Source organism: Electrophorus electricus, chromosome 12 (genome assembly GCF_013358815.1).
Source record: "Electrophorus electricus isolate fEleEle1 chromosome 12, fEleEle1.pri, whole genome shotgun sequence".
Classification (NCBI taxonomy): Eukaryota; Metazoa; Chordata; class Actinopteri; order Gymnotiformes; family Gymnotidae; genus Electrophorus; species Electrophorus electricus.
Genome location: NC_049546.1, coordinates 15474601 through 15497459, shown reverse-complemented (window position 1 = coordinate 15497459; position 22859 = coordinate 15474601). Strand labels below are relative to the sequence as shown.

The 22859-nt window shown below is 37.1% G+C and overlaps 1 protein-coding gene across 2 annotated transcripts; it reads right to left on the bottom strand.

The window, feature by feature from the left end:
• Window positions 1–3519: 3519 nt before the first annotated feature.
• On the bottom strand, window positions 3520–15370 carry tlx2 (T cell leukemia homeobox 2). 2 transcript variants are annotated; one of them, XM_027017294.2, is made up of 4 exons: window positions 14353–15370; window positions 8393–8630; window positions 4382–4562; window positions 3520–3844 (listed from the first exon to the last, which is right to left on the bottom strand). In XM_027017294.2, exons 1-4 carry the CDS (start codon window positions 14831–14833, stop codon window positions 3836–3838), a joined length of 909 nt encoding a protein of 302 aa, XP_026873095.1. In that variant the 5' UTR covers window positions 14834–15370; the 3' UTR covers window positions 3520–3835. The 2 variants fall into 2 exon arrangements, with proteins under 2 accessions (XP_026873095.1, XP_026873087.1); XM_027017286.2 differs by lacking the exon at window positions 3520–3844 and having other exon boundaries at window positions 4346–4562.
• Between the last annotated feature and the right edge of the window lie 7489 nt (window positions 15371–22859).

Here is a 22859-nt window from a genome sequence, read left to right as displayed (position 1 = left end):
ATGTATCTTCTCTCTATCTTCAACACTTGACAGGTTGCTAAAGCCTGCAATCGTTCTGTCAACAATAAATAAAGCAATTAATTTATTAATTAATCTACCATCAATTTAATGGGGCAGTATCCTAGCAAGCTGGTTGGAAAAACCCTATAATTCACAACAGAGCAAAGGTGAGTGATCCATATAAAACAACTTAGCGCACAGACATGCTGGTATTGCGATATAGGTTATCCCAAAGTGCTTGCCATGCATGACATAGCTACTCAACTTCTAAGACCTGTTTTTGTAGCCATTGTGCAATTGAAGTGAGACATGACCATGAAACATTCTGTTTTGCAGCATTGTGTGAAAGAAGCCTGTTATACTGATACCTTAAAATTATAAATACAGTCCCTGAAGGTTCTTAGAAGGTTTCATGGGCATGTGTCAAAAAAGGCAGAAAACCCACACACTTAAGAAGAAGTTAGACAAGTTGAAATCTAAAGCTGATAGATTTAACAAGTGTACCTTTAATGCTTGATGCAAATAGAGCTAAGCGATTAAAATGCAGACTGTTTGCCCTTTAGTTCATCATCAGTGACTTCCTCTTTCATTGTTTTCGCATGAAACATTTGGTGTATCACTATCTGGAAAAAACAAACAAACAAACAAAAAAAAAACGATATTGATTTGAGTCTCTGCAGATATAACTTCACTTGAGAGTGACTCTATCTGTGTGCTCCATCAAACAGGTATACAAACGCCCCATGGATTTTATTGTTTACTGCTACAACTGTAGACCAGTGTCTAAAATATCTTTTCACTGAATATGGGAAGCAGATTTGGGGAAAAATATTCCTGGTACAATTGTGTTGAAAAGACAAATTTTCACATCATGCTACATTTAGTTTCTTTCATGATGTAAACATGTAACTATACATTACATATAGTTAGGTAAGTTACACTGAATTTCACATCAAAATAAATTAAAGCAAAATAATTTAGTCTAAGTACAACCATTTGTTTGACATACCTCCTTTCTGTGGGGTTTGACATTCCTCCTTTCTAGGAAGAGATCCAGTGACAGTAGGGGACTGAGGTATTTATACAGAAAATTTTGTATAAACAGTTCTGACAAGTCTTTAAGGTATGTTTTGAATAATTATTGTTTTATATATTAGCTTGCGGTCTAGTTATTCCCAGGCTTACATCTATACTTCTGTAGTGTGTATGTCTGAGTTCATATTTCACTGTATCAAGTCTTTTTTGTATGCTTTTGAGTTAGTAGGGTTAGTTTTTTTCATTGCCTCTTCACCTACTGAAATCAGCAAGCAATTCAGTTAACGCAATCTCATGCAAATGCGTTATGATGAGAATATGGGACTGAGAACAACAGCTTGGACTGATTTGTTCTTGCAGGTGATAAACCCAGGAATCTGTCTGCAAACATAATGAGATGGGAAGTATGATACAGTCCTTCTTTGAAAGCTGGCTCCTGATGTTGTACATTTTATGGGAAAATGTGGATGCCCTCAGGTAGACTGTGAAAAGAAAAGACAGAGCACACTGACAGAGAGAAAAGGAACTTCACAACACCTGTAGCTAAACACAATGCCGGGTTTTGAAAACAGTGGGCGTGAGGAATTTTGCTAAAAGGAGCCAAGTCACGTCGCCGTGACGGCAGAGACAGGAAGATGAAAGCGACTCAAGGGTTGGCAGAGGAAATAGGGGTGAAGGAGGCATCACCAGGGCAACAAGCTCATACTGACAGGATCTAAACCAGGCGAGACACCATCAATACCTAACTAAACAAACCAGAAACAGAGCAGAAAACTTAGACAGATGCTTTGCATTCAACATCACAAACCTTCTGAACTCACGTAAGAAATGGGATACGTTAGTAATATAAAAAAGCTTGTGTTATTTTTGTTATACTGGAGCTTACTGATCCTGAAACCTTAATTATCTGAAAACAAAAAACAAATTTCTGCAAAAATCAACTTTGGTTTTTATGTACTGTTATGACAGGATTTTGATGTAAGCAGCTGCCATTACAAAGCACAGCTTTCAGCACCTGGCAGCACAATTCTTCACACAGATCCTTTGGGGTATATAGCAACATGCTTAATGTCATTTGATTATCAAAACAGTATGGACGGAAACTCTTTCTGGAAGAAAGCACTGGTCAGTCCAAATACATTTTTAGCAGATTAATGGGTAACAGTCAAGAAACTTGTGGGTTGGGGTGGAATTCTCTTACTGGTCAATTCTATACATGCCATGTGGACACTATTTCTGTTTAGGAAGTTAGAGTTAAAACACCTCAATTTATTATTTTCCAGAAATGTTTTGCTTTGTTTTGTCACTAAATAAAATACAATTACAAATTACTATTAGCAGCATTGAAAGGCATGCCCAATTATCAAAAAAACTAGATTTTTGATTTGATTTTCACAAAGTAATAGTAACTGATAATGTTAAAAGATGTCATGTTTCTTTTAATGAAACCACATATTCTGAAACTGGATGTTATCAGGTAAGAAAAACAGTCCACATACAACTTTAATGGGTTTTGTTAGCAGTGTCTCAATTCAACATTCCATATTTAATCATTGCTAATTAGTGCATTTAGTCCAGTGAAATGAAACTCAAAATTCTTTTCAAAACCCATTCACATAGTAGCATAATAAGGAACACTTATTTGTGTGTGTGTTTATGTGTGTGTTTTATAGCATTTTCTATACAACAATAAACATGTTTAAAAGAGATCATTAAACTCTCATGGGAAAAGCTTAATTACAAAAAGGATGAAAATAAATAAATTAGAAAACAAACAAAATTTTAAAAGCATGAGAAAGCAGCTTTCAAAACCAATTCATATGAGAATGTACAAAACACATATAATGTAGGTTATAGAGATAAATGGGGTTTAGATAGGGGAAAAGACCTGAAGACTGTACTGGTGCTGTGAAACACTAGGAAGTAGCATGTTTCCCGACCCAAGCAGAGGCGTGTGATTTATGTTGCTGGGGATTCTCTGGTGAGGGCCATGGGCTGTGCTGCACACACCGCTCTAATCAGTTTACTTCTTCAGCATTTCCTGGGAGAAGCAGCCATGTGTACTGAGGAGTGTGAAGGCTCATTTACTGCAGAGAACACAGCCACGCTGCTGCTCCCTCTGGAGATTAGCCCTGATAGTGCTCTACTGCGGTATCCAAAGCGGAAATCTTTGTTTTGACTTGACTCGTTTTTTTAAAAAAACCCTGAGATGATAATGCTTGTTTACAAGTGTCTGGATGGACATGGGCCACAACTAACAAAACACCTCATCATATCAGGTTTTTATACCAATCTCACCCAGAGCCTTTGATGGGTATGGTGGAAAACACTACTATAGGTGCATTGGGAAACACTCCAAAATATGAGTAATGCTGGTTTCAGTTATTATTGTCTGTTTTAAGCACATTTTAAAAACAGGTGTAAGAATTTTGTCTGGGACACAGGGTAAAAAATATGATGCCCTTTTTAGAAGTCACAATTATGTTTAATATAAAACAATTTTAAATGTCATGTCATGAAGAATACATAGGGAGCACTTTCGTAATTGCTTGCAAAGTTCGGGTAAAGAAGAACTCGATCTTAACAAAACTCACAATCTTCAGTCCCTGTCTACGCACAGGAGACACAGGGAACATGCATCACAAACACATTGTATGGCGCTCAAAGCAAAACAACAAGAACAAACGAGTTGGTGGCTAAATCGGTGCCTCTGGTGCCAAATTGCACGTAGACAAACAGCCGTCTGGATGGGCGAATCCATGGTTTCGGATTGGATGGGAGAACAGAGTCCCACCCTCTGTTAGACGGGCTGTTGAAGGAAAGGGAAAATGAGTGTAAGGGCTGAACAAATGACCAGATTCAGGTAGGAATAACAATATTTATCAGGAATGGGAGTGTGTTTGTTTTTCACCTTCCATTACAGTCCATTTGGGGATGAAGAAATGCACAACATATTCATTTTTCACAGACCTCCCCCACAATTCTTCTGAGTCAGTATTATCTCATTACAAAGAGGAAGCTGATTCCTCAATGTGATTGATCGTAAAGCATATAAATGACTACATTCTTTCCATATATGCATTGAAAAGAAAACAGACCGGGACTGCATGAAGTGAGATGTCTGCTAGAGTTTTCACAAAATAAATATGTTTAACTTATGGCTTGGAATAAAGGGTCCTGGAATCAGTCCGGATGAGTGTGTCTGAGATCCACCCAAATGTTCCCCTAGCTGGTGTCCCATAATCCTATTAAACCCTGGCTATAAAAATCCTTTCCTTTCTCATTAACGAGCACAAATGGGAGGTGGGGGTCAGACCACGGATGCGACAGAGGTGACCGAGGTCACCTTGTTGTCGTCCGCCCACGGCTGTAAGTTTTGCAGGGCGTAGAGCGAGGAGTTGTGGAGGCAGAGGGGGTCCGGCTGGATGGGTTGGCTGAGAGTCTTCTGGAAGGCCTCCTGCTGTAGCTGCAGCATGAGTCGGTTGGCCTGCTGCCGCTCTGCCTCGCGCTCCTCTGCCGTCTGCCTCCTGGCTCACCGAGACAAAGACGAGGCACAAATACAATGTTCACTGCAATGTTTGGTTTTAAGATGTATTAAATTTCAATACAAAAGAAGAGTTTCACATATTAACAGTAATGTGAATGTCTGTTAGTCGAAAATTTAAGCTTTTAATAATGCTGTCTTTTACTGCTCTGAAACAAGGTCAACTTACACAATAAACATATTCGATAAACTTAAAATTAACATGTGAGACCAAACTATTTTTCAAATTAAATGTTCAAATGACAAAACATTGAAAGTTATTCTGGTAGTTAACTATAGTTTCCATTTTAGAGAGTTCTAGTCTGTTTGAGAAGCATTGCACAACATCTCTTTGCAATGATTCAGTAATCAGTCAATTGAAAGAAAACATTTGCAGTGGACCAAGCAATACTGACATATATTTTTTTGGCAGTCCTTGTTTTACATCCTGCTTGTGCATGTTTTGGAGACACAGTCTGTGAATTTATGTCATCATGCATTCAGGTAAGGTTCCTCTCTTAAACTGTAGCTAGACATTTTTAACCACAGTGTCCAGAAGAACAATTTTTTTGTACTGTGGGAAGAAAATCTGGTTGAGATAAAATTAAATTATCATTTGTAACTTCAGAAATACTCTACCAGATTTGGAATAATCATAGACACAGCTAGGCAGAAGGAATTTAACACTGAGAGGAAACATGCTGATATGTTCACTTTGGTAGGAGGATTATTTGGACATTAAAGGGGTTGTTTTTGGCTATGGTCAGTACTAATCCCTATAATTAGTCATTTTCAAGAGTTGTGTTTTGAATGAGTTAACGCATAATAGTGACTGAATGTAAGCAATGTAAATAAGTAAATAATTAGTTTGCTAAAAGTTCAATTTTTAGTTCCTTTATTTAAGCAGCTACTTAACCCTATTGTGCACCATGTTTTTTCACCACTGAAACACAGAGCCGTCTGGATGGTAGAAATCAGTAACTGATTTTCTTTTCAATTTGATACCAAGGAATGCCAAGGCTAGTATCATAATACCAGTACTGTTTTGTATACACAAATGGTGAGATCATTGTGATTTCCATAAATTTGAAAGACTTTGCATTTGTCTTAAGTAAACTTCCAAAGATTCAACTGCTCTCTTTACTTTCCTGTTAAGAGCAATTATGAAAGCCTATTCAGTTGTTTACAAATATTCAGTCAGTTGTTTACAAATGTTCAGTCAGTTGTTTACAAATGTTCAGTCATTGCCTATTTTAGCTTTGCTGATCAAACACCCTAAAGTGAAATAACATTTGTTTTTAAAAATGCAGTTCAAAGAAGTTGTTTAAGTAATAAAAAACAAACTGCGTGTCCCTAATAATTCAGATGAGTCAAAATACTGTAGTCAGTGTTTAGTAGTCTGGCACATGGATGTCTGGCTTTCCATTCCCTGTCCAGGTCAGAACACTCAGTAGAACATATATACCACAGAACATACCATAAAAGATATATATTGTGAATTTAAATGGTCTGCTAGAAACTCCTGAAGTTTCAGTCTAGAATTTAAATAATTTCAACCTTGTTCTGTTTATTAAACTTTACATAGTAGATTGACATAATTTACAATATAATTTTTAAAAATAAGATGGTACAGCACAGTGGGCCTCAGTGGTAAATTTGAAAACCCTTTGCAGCTGGTTGCCTTAATATTATTTTTTTAATGAAATATGCCTCAATAGCTAAAATATTTATAAGGCCTATTGCATGAAAAAATAACTAACATGCACCATCTTTCTAGTCTGTCTGGATCCACTTGCACATTCAATATAATTACTGAAAAATGTCATCCTATGAATTAGGTAAATATAAAAGGACTTTTAAAGTGTTCATTTTGTATGAAGCTTAGTTTTTTTTACTATACTAATTTTATTTCTTCTGAAACATCTTTCTCTGTTGCATCTTTGAAAGGTTGACTGCTAATCCGAAGAGAGGAGACATCATTTTAGATAAATTCATACAAAACTGAATTCCACCTAAGTATCTAACAATTGTTCCTGTTCCTGTTTAAATGAGGTAGAGATGGATATGTTGACACATCACGTTGCGCTTAATCAATTTAAATTCTTTAAAGGCCATGACTCAGCTTCATTATAAATACATCTACTTTGGCAGTGACTCTCCTGCCTGCTATAGCTTGTTGATAAAAACTGAGGTAAGTAAGCCTGTTCTTTAATTAGATTGCACAGTCATTTGTTCTATAGGGGCCAACAGCAACACAGAGATTGGATTAAAGTGAAAGGATGGACGTGCACTCAATTATTCAGACCTATGGGCTCCATAATGCACTGGAAAGCAAGTTTCAAGACAAGCTTTTAAGCGCTGCAGCACTTCTGCTTGGTCAAGGAAATTGGTGTCCGAAAAAAAACGAACAGAAATATTTAGCAGAGCTAAGCAAAAACCACTTTGCTGTTAAAAGGAGACAAGGAATGCCATCCGCAGTGAATCTCACCAGTTGCCGAGTTAGCTGTCTGGCTTGGCACAAAAATATAAACATTTACTGCCAACAGGAGAACATACTAATCCAATCCCAAATTTTAACAAATGGTGGTAATCTAAAAGCTCTAGTTCCCTATTGTTCTCATGATATCAGCTATATCTGTGTCCTGCAATGCTCTTCCCATGTCAAATTAAATTTTAAAGTAGCCCTTCAAATAACTTGCCTACCCTTGTGAGCCCATACAAGGAGGTTTTTAATTCCATAGTTTACAAGCTTACATATAGTGGAATTGTTTACAGTGTATACAAAACAATTACTATTTCTTCTAGGGCCTCATGGTCATCACTTAGTCTTGTAATGAATCTTCGTCTCTGACTACGAATTTGTAATGGTTGACATTTTCTCTCTCTGCCATTAGTTTGATAGCAAGTCAGGTGCAGGGTCAGACTATAGCTAAATTATCGATATTGTACATAAATAGATGAATAAATGCAATAAAGTGCTAATAGACTTTTCATTAACTGGTTAAATTAGTATTTTGAAAAAAAAAAAATATTATAGATGATGACCAATGTTTGTACATGAACAGCTTTAAAGTGCAAAATTGATTTCAACAGCTATCAAAGAAAAAAAAAAAGCCTTTTTCAGCATTATTATACCACATATAGATAGTTATAATGTTTGATGCAGAGTAGTTCACACAAATCATCACATATTCACTGATTTAGGTCACTGGGTGGCTGTAGTACTTGTTTTCCCACTAGAAGCTGTGAGTATTTTTCAGTACTGCTTACACAGCAGGGTTCACAGCTGATTTTATGAAGAAATAAAATGCATCTGTACTTCATATAAAGTGAAAACATGCATGACATTTCTTAACAGGGATTCAGTGGGATTTTATGCTCATATGCAAAATAAAGCCTAAGCCTTAAAGAAGATGGATGATCTCCAAACATTCTGAAGACGCACTTAGAGAATGGGAATGATCTTTACGAAAAACAGTAGTCGAGTAAAGGAAGCTCTTCAGATAACTTTTTAATTAGTGTGAAACATCTGGAAATGTAATATGCTACCTATGTATACATCACTGTTTAGGACAGTGCAGTTAATTTCTTGGTTTCATGTGTAATGCAACATAGTTTTTGAGCAAGAATTCACATGAATTCACATTCAGTTTGCATTTAGCTAAAAGACACTTCCTTGAAAACAATATAATGTGACTTCTAACAAAAACAGATTAAATTCAATCACTTAAACTAAACATTTTAGAATACACATATAACCCCTTTTTATTATAAGCGTGAAAGTGATTAAATGATTAAATTCGGACACTAACGATTTAAATAGCTTGAACAAACCTCCACTTTGTTCTTCTGTTCTGGAACCAAGTCTTGACCTGCGCATCCGTCATCTTCAGCGCTTTGGCGAGCGTCGCGCGCTCCGCCGAGGCTAGGTATTTCTGACGGTGGAATCGTTTCTCTAGTTCGCAGATCTGCACGCGGCTGAAGGACGTACGAGGTTTTTTTCGCTTTGGTGGCGTGCGGTTCTGGTACGGGTGTCCGATCCTCCTCGTAACAGAGAACGGAGAGAGAGCGGCTGAAAAAGCAAGACGTGCGTGCTGTTAGTTACCATTACCGTCTACAGTCGTTTTCTCTATCTTTTGGCAGCTTGGCATTGCAATTTCAAGCAGAGCAAAAATGTTTGTCAAGGCAAGATTTTTATATTAGCTACTTTAGTGTACTTTTATCATTTAAAAAAGAGGGTAAGTAGCACAAATCTCAATAAATAAAGAAATAGTTTTATTAAAAATAAAAGCACGTTTTCTAAATGTATCTGTGTTTATCTCCATATCATTCTCCCTTTATTCACTTACTTAAAAAAGCCTGGAACTAAAATATATAGCCTGCACATTCAGTTGCTTTGAAACACACCTGAGGATTGCTTGGAATAAGTAGATTTTGGTGTAACTAAGCATGTGGAGGATTCCTATAAGGTATTCACTAGCAACTCACCTGGACACACACCCTTAGATAGGGACATATGTGGACTAAGGTAATATTGCTTGGCTAACACCTCCATGGAGCTCCAGGGGGAGTCCCTGTCCGTGTTCCCTTCAGATGGGGCTCTGAGGCCCCGCAGAGACGTCAGGAGAGCCCCAGGCATGGCGAGGCCTCCTGCATGTATGTCAACAGCCTGCTCTGCTGAAGGGTGACAGAGGGCACACAGTCAAGGATCCTCACTGGAGCAACAGAAGGTGATATGAGCTTATCTACATCTGAGCCTATCGTCTTATTGGCAATATTCTGACTGAGTGTGCATGTGTGTGTGTGTGTGTGTGTGTGTGTGTGTGTGTCTGTGTGTGTGTGTGTGTGTGTTTTGTTTGTTTGTTTGTTTGTTTGTTTGTTTGGTATACATAAATTGGTGCACCTGAGTAAAGAAAATCCTTGACACAGCTGTGCATGGACATGGTAATTCCAGGAAGGTACTAAAAATGATTACTATTAGTTGCTATTTAACGTACTATAACAGCCCTACATATTGGTTATATGCTAAAATAAAAATTAATACAGACATTGCTGTATAAAGCCAAAATTCACATCATGCAGAATACATATGAACATTAATTGATATAACAATTAACAATTAACAATTAAGATGTGACATATTGCCTATGAGTTTGGAAAACTTATCACAGAACTGTATTCTAATCCTACAAGAAATTGTCAGTTTTCTGGAAAGCAGGTTTGCACCAGAACAAAGAACTATGCAAACCACCTCCAGATGAGTCTACCAAGAGCAGTAGGTGTGTTTTCATTCCATTTAACCTCGACTGAGAATGTTAGAGGCACTTGGATAACTGCTTGGAAATGAATACGGATCACTTGCCAGTTAATGGCCTAGTTTCTCAAAAGCAACATCGTGTTCCCATTGCTATAACTATTAAAGAAATTACTAAAATTACTAAAGAAAATATTTTCATTTTGTCATTTTACAGTGATTTGTCATACAGTGCTTTTCAGAAGCTTAGCAAAATAGACTAGTCAAAGACAAAGACAAATAGATTTGGTGTTCATGGAAACCTGGAGATATTATTAACCAGCATATATTTATGTCTTTTGACTACATATCTATCATATACCATTTGACCAAAGCATGCCCAGTGGATAACCTTCTTCCTGAAGCAATGCTTACGGTTTGGTAACTTGAGCTGACCTAAAAGTGCTAGTTGCACTTGCACTGGTTGACTGCCCATGTGTGGAGAGAGCATGTCTCAGTTGGTCCCAACAGCAAGCCAGAATACAAATAAAACTGTTGGACTGATGTAACAATCTTTTCATGGATATACCCAAATATTTTTTACATGCAAACATGCTCCTATGTAAGACAAGTTCCACATGCAAAAGCTTTTAAGCAGTCATTGGAGCTCCAAGGCATGTTTTACATGTTTGCACTGGTCATACTGGGAAGAGGGATATAAAGCCCAAAACTAGATCTGTTTATAAGAAATAACATCCAAGTTTATACTATTTAAAAGATTTGGCTTTGAAGTCCTGTAAGAATTCTAAATTTAAAGATAAAATATTAAAGAGTTTACTATTTCCAACAAAATGAAATATTTATTTGCATTCCTGTAGTTCTTTGCATTTTGACTGTTTTACCTCTGTCAGGACATTGTCCACTTTATTGGAAATGCAAGCGAAAGGGGCTCTGATGCTTTTAAATGCCTCCTGATTTTTGTGCATAATTGGACCTGAATGCTTTTAATTAAAACACTGAGTGTTTTGAGTGACAGACTGTCAAGGCCCTGGCAATCAATTTGATAGGAGAGTAATGCATTATTACACTGAGGGAATACTAGGATAAAATTGTACATAACGCTAAGTAGAATCTAGCACAAATTGCTTAGTCTGATACACAGAGTTTTTACCCTTAATCTCAATGTTCTGAATTCTGTAATCAAACACTTAATCCCTTTTTGGGAAAAAATATATTTATTTTATTTAGATTTTATCTTTTTGCATTATAGTAGGAGTCGTTGACAAAACTAATACATCACCAAGAAAACCTCAGTTGTGAGCAAATAAATATTACAGGTCAGTTGAAAATACAAACATCGCCCCTTTTGCGCCCGACAGCAGAGGGAATTCTAAATGATATGTCGGTGTAATATAATTTAGCGTGGGCACATCAAAAAATCAAACCCTGCCTTAGAGAATATGCGGACAGTAATAAAATCATTTATACGTGATATCACCTTCATACGACAGCGCCAGTCTTCCCCGTTGCGAATATTACCTTTGTAGCAATCTAATAAATATACATATAATGGATTCAATAGCGGATATTGAAATATAACATGGGCATTTATCGCTATTTATGCTCGGTGAGGCAAAACAGATTGTGCTTTTAAATTTTCCTCTAGTCTGGGAATTGAAATATCGAATGAAATAAAACAATTGTCAGGGAAAAGCATACAGCATCGGCTCAAGAGCGCCAGTGACGACTGTCTCTTCCTTTATAGACAGTGTCACCATGACTACACAGCCTAGTCTCGCTTTCCTAATCATTTGTATTTATGGGTGAGCAAGATCATTATTGTCATTTCAGAGAGAGCACCATCCACATGCAATTCCATTTCCCAATTTCTCCCTAGCCAGCGCTATCATCTTACAGACACCACCTACACTTGCTGTGATGCAGCATGGCCTGACAGTCTCCAACAATCTCGTCTGCAAAATAAATTTCACTAGACTACTAGACAAAATCTCGATAGGTGCAACTAGGGTTCTCCGAGTCTGCATGAGCAAAGAGAAGATAAATATGTGAATCGCATTGATGACTGCATTACATACATACATCACACCGATTCTATTTTAAAAAGTGTATAGCTCGTCTCACGCCGCGTTTCTCATTCCGCTGTGTTAACAGCATGAAGCTAATGGTGTCTTGCGTAAAAATAGACCGTTTACGAGATCAGTTTTTTATTAACCTACAAATTGTCAAGGAGACAATTAACAAAAAATATGAGGTGTTAGCTTTCAACGCTTTCCAGTCTCTACTGATATGACTGGACTGATGAAACTATCCGGGCTCAGGCGGTACACTCCTACCATGACACCTGCTGTTACATTGAGATATGCGTCTTGAGAAGACTTGAGAATAACATTGTGAGCGCCTTGAAAAGCTTGGAAAGGTATGTTGGTCAATGCATAAGAAAGAAAGAAAGAAAGAAAGAAAGAAAGAAAGAAAGAAAGAAAGAAAGAAAGAAAGAAAGAAAGAAAGAAAACTTTAAAAAACGACTTTTATATCCTCTAATATTGGTATTTGTAGCATCATATATTTTTTTCTAAGAACACGTTTATTAATTGTATTTTAAGAAATATTTTAGATTACGGTACTTTTATTCTTTTATTTGCAATGCCAGTAGGCTAAAAAAACAACAGGCAATTGAATGTTTAACTTCATGAAAAGAATATATCTAAAAAAATAACAATCACTTGCTAGGACAGACTAAACTCTAACTGCTGAAAATGCCTGTTACAGTATAATCTAGATAAATAAAATTTAACGCCACTTCACAACACCAGAGCCATTCAAAGACTCGCAAAGATAAAACATATTAAACGAGTGGCCCAAAGTGACTATGAGTAAAATTGATAAGCATATTTACAAAAGAGCCTTTCTAGTTGACATATCATTCTCTCATTTTAATAATTAATGTGAATAGAACAGCTTTGTGAATATTTAATGTGGAGAAATCCATACTGTTCTTAATTTTCATCTTAATATGGATGACGTCAATGATGTAGTGAACTTGCACTGCCCAAATTGAAAACGGTGGTGGAGACCGTGGCGTGGCCCACTATGAGGGATATAAATAAATAATAAATACACAAGAACAAGGTGCTACTATATTTTTTATATATATATATATATATATATATATATATATATATATATATATATATATATATATATATATATATATATATATATATATAAAATGTATGTAGTCAAAAGATGCTTTTTATCTTGTATTATTTTTTGCCACTGAATAAAATAAAAATCTTTGCTAATGTGGCTACATATGCAAGTGTTTTTTATATTTGTGGTAATTATGTATTATTAGTAAAAGTCTAGTGATGCAGCGAATTAAATAAGCAATGTCTCAATAATGTGTAACTATGAAACGGTTACAAATGCATAACAAAGCATAGTATCATGACGTGCCAGTATAATCAGATTTTTAGCAGTGCAAGAATAATATAACGCACTGAGACCACGTCCAGCGTACTTCTTGATGAATGAACTCTATACGGTAAGGGGTACCTCCGAATTTTTCCCCAAAAAAATATAACGTGTTTTTGTTTTTGCTTTGTTTATTTGTCGTAAATGCATACGGGTATAGCTTAATTTATAGCCTCCAACGCAAAAACTTTTAGTGAATCACAACGCATTCATTAAAAAATCTTTATATAATATGCAGAGCAAAAGGTGTTTCACAGCACAAAAGGCCTATCTCTGATTCAGAGAATTAAATATTTTATATTCCTCTAGGACACAAGTCATCAACCATGATGCATAAAATAAAGTCAAGCTATTTTTAGGGGCGCAAGAGGTATTAAAATGATCAAATGGTAGGTTGTATGTAGGCCTATGGCAATCAGACAATTATTCATAATTGAAAAAGATTACTATGACTAGTCTAGTATTATACTTCGACGAGGCATATTTTAAAACTATGTTACTATATTTAAATAGCATACACACTTAATATCAACAATAACTACCAATAATAACCCAAACAAAAATTATTAGCACTCTAAAAACGGTTAAAACGTTTACGTAAGATCAACCGATAGAATTCTTCAAATTGTACCATTAATTATAAATTATTATCGCATTGTGTTGTGTGGTTTTCAAACTAGTAATATACTATATTACATTTTTGCAGTTGTAGTAGTAGTAGTAGTAGTAGTAGTAATGATGATGATGATAATGATTTTATTATTATTATTATTATTATTATTATTATTATTATTAATAATAATGTTGATAATAATAATAATAATAATAATAATAATAATAATAATAATAATAACTCGAATTACCAATAACAATCTTTGAAGTATCTAGTTTTCAATATTACTTTATTTCACTGCATAATGACATTATTATTAGTCTAATATAACATTTGCTCTCATAATTTTGTATCACTAAACTATGACAGTCATTTCTTTTCCCTGTAATTTGCAGATTGTGATACAAACTCATGATATGAGGATCATTAGGCAATAGGACATCCTCAAATACTTACCAGTCAGTCTGTCTTTCGCAAACCTCCTACTGCTCTCCATCCACGGGAAGGTGAAGCTCGATGGGTTGCCCATGGTTGGCACCGTGGGTACGGTGGGTAAGCCGGCTGCGATGCCTGGCGGATGGGAAGGGGGAGGCGGATGAGCCGCCGGTGGCAATGGTCTGTGGGCCGGTACACGAATAACACCCCCTGCGTTTCCCGAGTTCACGTTAACGTTCATGTTCATGCTCACGTTCATGTTCATGTTTACATTGTAGGAGCCCGCCAGCCCTGCCGCCATGGAGCAGGCCGGATTGTACACACTGTTGTAACCATTGGCGTACACGTTGGACGCTAGCTGGTAGTCCGTGTCACCAGTTCGGCTCGGCAGCATGCAGCTGCTGGTCTGGTCTGTGCTATTCAGAATTTGATCTATTCCAAAGCTGATGGGCTCGTGTTGCTGGTGGGTTTGGTTCACCTCTTCGATCCCCGTGTGTTCCATTGTCGCAGTTCTAGCTGTAAAACGCAAAAGCCACTGCAATAAGCGTTGCAGGTTTGTTTTATTCCACTCCTAGGGTTTCAGTTAATCCCCAGTGTGCAAAATGTATTTTCCTTCAAATGTTCGCAACACTCGAAGTCTGAGTCGCAGCCATTCGACAGAAGGAAATTATTAGACTGTAAATCAGAAATCACAGCGAATCCATAATGTCTGTCAAATACCCTGGACAAGCCTTTCAGTTTAGATTATCCACCACCCTCTTGCATTTCGTCTGAATCTTTTTCAAAAATCTCGTTGGCACATGAAAAATCTCATCGGGAAAAATTACTTCTCACTACGCGTTAAATCCGTGTGATGAGTTTCTAAATTTTCTTGATAAAATTGGCGATGTATTCAGATTGCACTACTACAGCAGAATATCGTGTGGCTTTGGCAACACGACTTCAGCACATCATGATTATCTAAAGTGAACTGTTAACTGGCTGATGCATGCATATTAATTGTCGAAAGCAGAAAATGTCCTGTTCGCGCGCCTCTTGAAGTGATTTCCAGCAGGTGAGACAACCCGTCTGCCCAAACTCTGTCACGCGCCTACTCATTGGCTCCTGTATTTCTGGATAGACTATGCTCCACCGCCCGCACCCCTCTCTTAAAGGACCCGCTTCGATTTTCCAGTTGGAAGGTTGGTTAGAATGTTCTCAGTAGCGGATTGCACTGGACCAAAGTGACTGACAACAACGGAGAGTCATCTCATAGCCACGTATATCCCGTGTTTTATTTATCAGTTATGCTCGTGTAAGGAGCTTGCTTAATTGTGCCTAGCCAGATTAAAAATATGGCCTACAAATGATACGACATTAGAAAAAATATTTGATGTTGCAATAGGGTTTCACACGGTTTCACCGCCATGAAAGATCGTAGAACAACAATTCCAAATAAATGCATTAATTTAATTGAAAACGGGCAAAATTCTGGTGTCATTGCCAAAATAAAATTAAATAATCAGGATAATTCACGTTTAGTATTTAACAAAAACTTTGGCAAGAGATTGTTAAATCGAATTAATTCAAATCCTACTGATATATGTGTTGCCCGTGGGGTGTAAACTGAAGGCTAAAGCTATAGAGCAGCCTCAGTTGCCTTTAGTGATGCACAGGCTTCGCTGATTGGCACAAATAATTTAACCTTTCTGCGCCTCAAGCAACACGGAGCGTCCTCCGCTTTCAATTCAATAAAAATGAAAAATGACGCATAATAAAACGTCAACACGAGGGAAACGAATTTAATATATCATCGTTTTATTACGCACTTATTTCGGCTTTCGCGCGAATAAAAATATTTCTCTGCAGCACAAACTGGCTAGAGGGAAGCATAAAAATCAATTTTGTGAATTCTAAGCTATATCAATAATAAGTGTTTCTGTGTGTCTCAATGGGAAGAGAAGGAGTGAGGGGACATTTTAGGTATGGCTTTTAACAACACAGCGCTATATTTTGCCTCTGTATACCAGACCAAGCCCCTTGTAAGACAGGTCTTGCGTGACTACACACATGTACTCTTATTTTTTAAGGTTGTTATGACTGCACATAAACTCTCAAGTGGTAGCGATGGTGCCTCAGTGTGCAGTATGAGAGATTCATAGAACGTCATAAGGCATGATACGAAGAGCCAAGTCTGAGGATGAAGGTCGTGATTCGGTTTAGCTCTTTATTGTCCAGTAGAGGGTTAGTTAAATATATTCGCCGTCATAACCAGTGATTAATATTACAATTACGTTATGGTTGTATGTTCCATCTTATTAATTATCGTTTTCCTATAGGATATTGTGCTTCGTGTGTAGGCCCAGCATATAGGCCGGTGTGAAATTATATACCTTATCCTCATTTTTATTAAGAATATTTTAGCAGCCATTTCACTTCCGCTTGATACACGTTAATACAATTATTATCTGAATAAATGAAATGTGCCGGAAAAAACCCACCCGCTTCTTTTAATTGTGTTTCTCTCTTGCTCTATTATTGACTTCAATTCAATTTCAGGAGAACTGTGCACCACGTTCCTGAGATGTTTTCGACGTCAGTGGATGCTAAATACAATCCATTTTTCTCGGGGAGCCAAATGGTATCGACTAATTCGTTTATGTTGCAATTATTTTGAATACTAAGAAGCACTCGCATTATTAAAACTGACAATTCGCGCCTACCAAACTTGTTTCATTTCATTAGGCTTTGTGCACTGAACAGTCTATTCTAAAATCTAACTAATTACTGTCCTGTTTATACATCAGATCAAGCGTGAACCGAATCACCTTTTTGCATATAACGCTGTTAAAAGAGGTGATGATACACCCTTTCCAACACAGTAACGTTTGATTATTGCATAAATTGCAACCAAAACTGTCCTAATTACCTACCTCAAATATCTTCATCAAAGGTTATATAGCTCCTATGTGTCAAAGAATCCTTGGTTTCTTAGGTATCATAGTCGCATATATGAACTCCCTGAATTTGTCTTTTTTCATATATTTATAGCATCACTTTGCAAAGTACGCTCCCCCTCACCCGTAAATGGCTAATATAAATTCCAACTCTTTCGCCCGCAGGCGATTTCTTAGCCTGGTAGCAGCGAGTATAGAGTCTAGTGATGAATCGTTATCTCCGGGCTGTGTCGGTCGTCCGAGTAATAAAGTGTGGGCAAAACCAGAGACAATAGGAATTTGTCACAGCTTCCCCGTCCTCATTCCGTGACCTTCCGCCCTCTCATATGTTACACTTTAGTCGGCTTTGACAGATTTGCAAACAACTAATATCGCTTGCTTAGTGTGGGTTCACCGGGATAGCTTTTAGATCTGAGGGAAAGGCGATACCGTTATTTGTCGATTATAGACTGTACATTGAAAGAATAACAGAACCTTAATAGCTGTTAGAATTACGTAGCACCTGCCAGCTTGTTTCAGTTCTGTCTGAACACGTGGATATGTAAGGAATACCCTCGCAGCTGCAGCGTCGTATAGTTTACTGTTGTGCACTGCCAAATTGTTTAATAATTGCACTTACCTACTTATTTAAAAGATACATTTTAAAATATTTTTGCTAGTTGTAGGCATTGTTGTTAGGCCTACCCAAGTGTAGGCTATAATATAAAGACTTTTTAAAAGGTCTATTAAAATACCAACAACAACAACATGATATATTTTATTCTTTTAATTTTCCTTTTCTTCCTCTTCTCATTATTATTATTATTATTATTATTATTATTATTAGTAGTAGTAGTAGTAGTAGTAGTAGTAGTAGTAGTAGTAGTTATTACTCGTTGTTGTTGTGTTGTTGTTATTATTGTTGTTGTAACAGGACCGTCAGCTAAATGCAGATTTTAAGTATTGAAAGTCGGTTGTTGGGTGACACTGCTGAGTAGCCTAGTTTAATTAAAGCAAATTTTCACAGAATGAAACTTATCAGAAATTCTAAGTCATAAAAACGTATCGTTTACCCGTTCTTTATTAGCATTCTTTCAGAAAAAAATATGTAGACATCCTCAAATCCCCAAAATGTCCGGAAGTTCCGAACATTGTTCTCCTCGCGCTCTTTTTATGTCACCTTGTGAATTATTTCCTTGTGTGTCTATGTAGGCTATGTTTGGCCCATTGCCCCTGATGTGTGTGTGTGTGTGTGTGTGTGTGTGTGTGTGTGAGAGAGAGAGAGAGAGAGAGAGAGAGAGAGAGAGAGAGAGAGAGAGTGAAAGATGTGCATAACGCTGATAAACCCGTCAAGCCCCCCCCCCCCCCCCCCCCCCCCGCCTGTTGTGCTTTCTCCTGTAATTAGGTTGAATTCAGAGCAGATTGAATTACTTTATTCTGCATTGCGAGCTACAGTCCTTGACTTTCCTGCTCCCTCGAGAGAACCTGGCGCCTCCTTGCCCGATCAGACGGCTTAAACTGGACCGACGGCGAGGAGAAAAAGCGCTTATGTGCACACCCAGGAACTCCGATACGTCATCTCGTAATGTGGGATAAGTGGAAGGTGTGAGGGGTGGGGAGGCGCGTGTAACCCATCGAACAGGATAACGTCGAAAGGTCTAGTGTGACTTGAAATAGATAAAGTGTTGGATTAATGAATTGTTTTACTCACTTTGTCGATATGAATTCTGCACGCAGAGAGGGTGTTGTGGAAAAAACGAAGGCGGTAAAAAGAAAAGAATGAAGGCTGCCATTGATATTTTTAAATCGGCATTAGTTTTATGTTTAGGTTATTGCGGCATTATCTATCTATCTATCTATCTATCTATCTATCTATCTATCTATCTATCTATCTATCTATCTATCTATCTATCTATCTATCTATCTATCTATCTATCTATCTATCTATCTATCTATCTATCTATCTATTTATTTATTTATTTGTAGAAGTAGTCATGGTAGTAGTTTTGTCGATATTTCCGTTGTCATAGTATAGGCCGTTGTTATCTGCACATTCTGCTGTAAGTAGGCTACACATACAGGTAGGGATATCTTTCGGGTTGCCTCTTTTTGTCTTTTTGTTTTTACTATTTGCCAGTGTAACGAAATAAAGATTAATGATGTTTTGGGGTATAAATTAGAATATGACTCTTCATTGTACGATAGATTTTTCTCTCCAAAGTTACCTTTTTATGCATATTAAGTGTAGAATGCTTAAATAACGTGAGCTGTTTATAAATGCATGTAGCTTTCCATACTTATCATATTGTATTACAGTATCCTGTTGAATTTTACATAATCGGTTGGGCTAAAATGAACTAGCTGTCTAAGGTTGTATGCTAATTAGCTTTTGTTATTGCATTTTGTTTTGGTCAGAAATTTGCATTGGGGACAGCGCTATGCGGTGCTCATGCTCCAAAAAGTTCAAGTGTGTAAAAAGAAAAAAAAAAGCATGAAAAAGATTTGATGGAAATAGTTCCCATTATTATCATTCCAACAACGATGTCGATTAAGCTTCTGCTGACGTGTAAAAAAATTTCAAAATATTCAAAACATGCCCCGAGTGAAACTTAAGTCATATGCACGTTTGTGTGTGTGTGTGTGTGTGTGTGTGTGTGTGTGTGTGTGTGTGTGTGTGTGTGTGTCGCATATTCGGCCTTCAACAACCGTCTGTTGTTAGGTAGTCCATTAGGTGGTTTTAAACTTTAGTCTGAGTCCTGTGGCAAAGTTCTCCAGACAATGTTTCATCAAACATCTGTTGACAGTGTTCTGTCAGCCATGTGGCACAACTGCAGAAAACCGACCAAGGCATGAATCAACGAAAGACGATGGTTAGCCAAAATACAGCAGTAAAAAAGGCGATACGCGAACAAAGACCGAAACAGAAACAGAAAAAAAGCTCTTAAACATAATGTTGTGATTGGATGGTCGATTGGACTGATAGATAAACTGACGTATCTACAGTGGCATTGATAAGCATTTGTTTTCTTTTATTTTATATTATCATATCCACACATACATTTTTCTCCAAGACATAGCTGCATTATTTGAGGCTTATTGTAATCTATCTTTTCTGTGAGCATGTCTCTTTCATGCACATCTGCGGACTTACGTACGCCTTGCGCTGAAGTGTCAAAAGCGTAATTAAGCGTATCATTGGCTTTGTGTTGTTTACAAACCATGCAGAGTGAGCCGTAATTTAATTTCTTCCATCGCCTTGAGCGGCCACCAGCTTGCTGAACTGGTGTAGCCTCAGGATCCGAGCGGACAGGGACCTTCTGCCAGGCACCTGCGGGGGGAGGGAACGCGGGGGAGGGGTATCAGAATAGTGTCATCTGGGAAACACCGCACTTAAACCAAAGTGTAATATCTTTTGTACTGCATCCTGGGTCTACTTATAATTTACAGAAGAACGAAATAAGAAGATTTTTTTTAAAGAAAACTAAACCCAACTGCCATTATAAAATAAAAGTTCTGTCAATACAAAACAAATTTAAATGTAAACAAGTTTTTCCTGTAAGCATTAGGTTACGGTGATAATATATTAAAATACATTAAAATACAAACACTTTATAGTACAGGGCCAATATATATAAACTATTAATTTTAGTGTGATGTGCGCAGCAACAATTAACATTCTCTATTTATTCTGTAGGTGTTGATATTGTTTATGGTTTTGAATTACGGACTATTAAGTCGTTATTGCACATTGTTAGGATGCGTTAGTAAGATAATTACACCATAATAGTGGCGTTGTCATGGAAAGTGTTAATTCTTTCTAAAATCAAGGATCACTTTTTATTTTCAGAAAACAGAAATGGAAGAACGACAGGAAACAAAGTAAGTTTTCTCCAGAAAGAGTTGTGGACTGAACTGTAGAGACAAAGATTGGTGGACACTTTTGGATAGTTGCCAACCTTAACTGTAATACAATTTCCGACAGCTGATGTTAGGGATGTCACTTAGAAACTGCTAATGGTCAAGATTAAAATACATAACATGATTTAATGAGCACAAAACTTAAATTAGCATGCAGGTTAATATAAAATGTTTATCTTTCACCTTTTGCTGAAAAAAATAATTCAATAGATTCTTCAACAGAATGCTTTCAGTTTCAACACAATCTGCTCTATACTTGTCTGTTCCTACAAGTATAATAAATGCTGCTATTTAACGTTGTTTAAATGTACAGTATATTTCTGCTTTACAAAAAAGCTGCTCAATAGAACATTCTTATGCTTACTTTCACTCACCCAATATTTTGGTCTTTTGCTATGAGAAAGAGAGAGAGAGAGAGAGAGAGAGAGAGAGAGAGAGAGAGAGAGTGAGAGAGAGAGAGACAGAGAGAGAGAATGACAGAGCTCAGCCTAAGGGTATATTATTATTACCAAAACCATCTTATGTCTTTGTGCTGTCTCTCTCTCTCTCTCTCTCTCTCTCTCTCTCTCTCTCTCTCTCTCTCTCTCTCTCTGTCTCTCTCTCTCACTCTCTCTCTCACTCTCTCTCTCTCTCTCTCTCTCTCTCTCTCTCTCTCTGCAGAGTCTCAAATTAGACAGGCCCTTCATAGGTGTGGAGGGGGAGAATGGGGTCTGGGCCAAAATACAGGGAGCACCAGTCTCTTAATTGATGACTCCTTTTGAGTGAGAAACACCAGGCTAGATTGATGGTTTTGCAATTTAGAGCTTTTGGAATAAGTTCTATCAGCAGCTCTTCACTCGGTCAGATGTCCCCCAAATTTAACCCTGCATATGACAACAGAGATTCAGCGATAATAGAATTAATTACAAGGAAGTGTCTACAGTGTTTGAAAAATAATGAGCAATATAAAACAACACATAAAACAATGTATGGGTACCTAAAAGCTGTGTTATTAACCTTTAGATGATTTTTAATTTTTTTTGGTGTAATGCTTTATCAGTGTGTCATGTAAGATGCAGAGATGAATACAAATGCATAGGAGTTGTGATTAAATAAATGACCAGTAATGAACGGAGTAACACTACTATACAAACTGTGCATGATAACAGATGGGCTAGAGTGTGTAATTGCACACCTATATCATACACCTGTAAGACAGGTTCAACTAATGAAGTGGCCAGTGAGTACAAGGTATGGGAGTGTTTTTAATAAAGTGGATGGTGAATACACAGACTAATGACTGTCCAAGTAAGTGTTAATAATGGAGTAGGAGTGCAGGAAACATGTTGCTGGGGAGGTGTCCATAACATGCTTCCTGCTCTAGTCTATAGAAGTCATCTACAATTCCACTAACTTTTACATTTGGCTGCTATGAGATTCATTTGAATGACAGTAGACTAAAATGTCTCATCTTAAGTATTCTTGCATGGGCAGCATAGTCCAATCTTTTAAAGTCAAATAGCAGTAGACTGATAGGCTTTTAGCCTCATCAGCTTCAACTACATCAACTACAACTAACTATATAATTATCAATCACAAGGATTATTATTTAGAAAGTGCATTGAAACAATTTTGAAAGTAGTTATATGCTGTTACAAGTGTGTGGAATGAGTGTCTGGACCCTTAGGCTGGTCCTGGCAGTGTTAGGGGTTAAAA

Coding starts and splice junctions, on each gene's coding strand:
- tlx2 (XM_027017286.2), bottom strand. CDS start 14,833: ATGGAACACACGGGGATCGAAGAGGTGAACCAAACCCACCAGCAACAC. Junction 8,631..14,352: donor TGCGAAAGACAGACTGACTG/GTAAGTATTTGA, acceptor TTGCTTTTTCAG/CCGCTCTCTCTCCGTTCTCT. Junction 4,563..8,392: donor AACAGAAGAACAAAGTGGAG/GTTTGTTCAAGC, acceptor TCGGTGAGCCAG/GAGGCAGACGGCAGAGGAGC.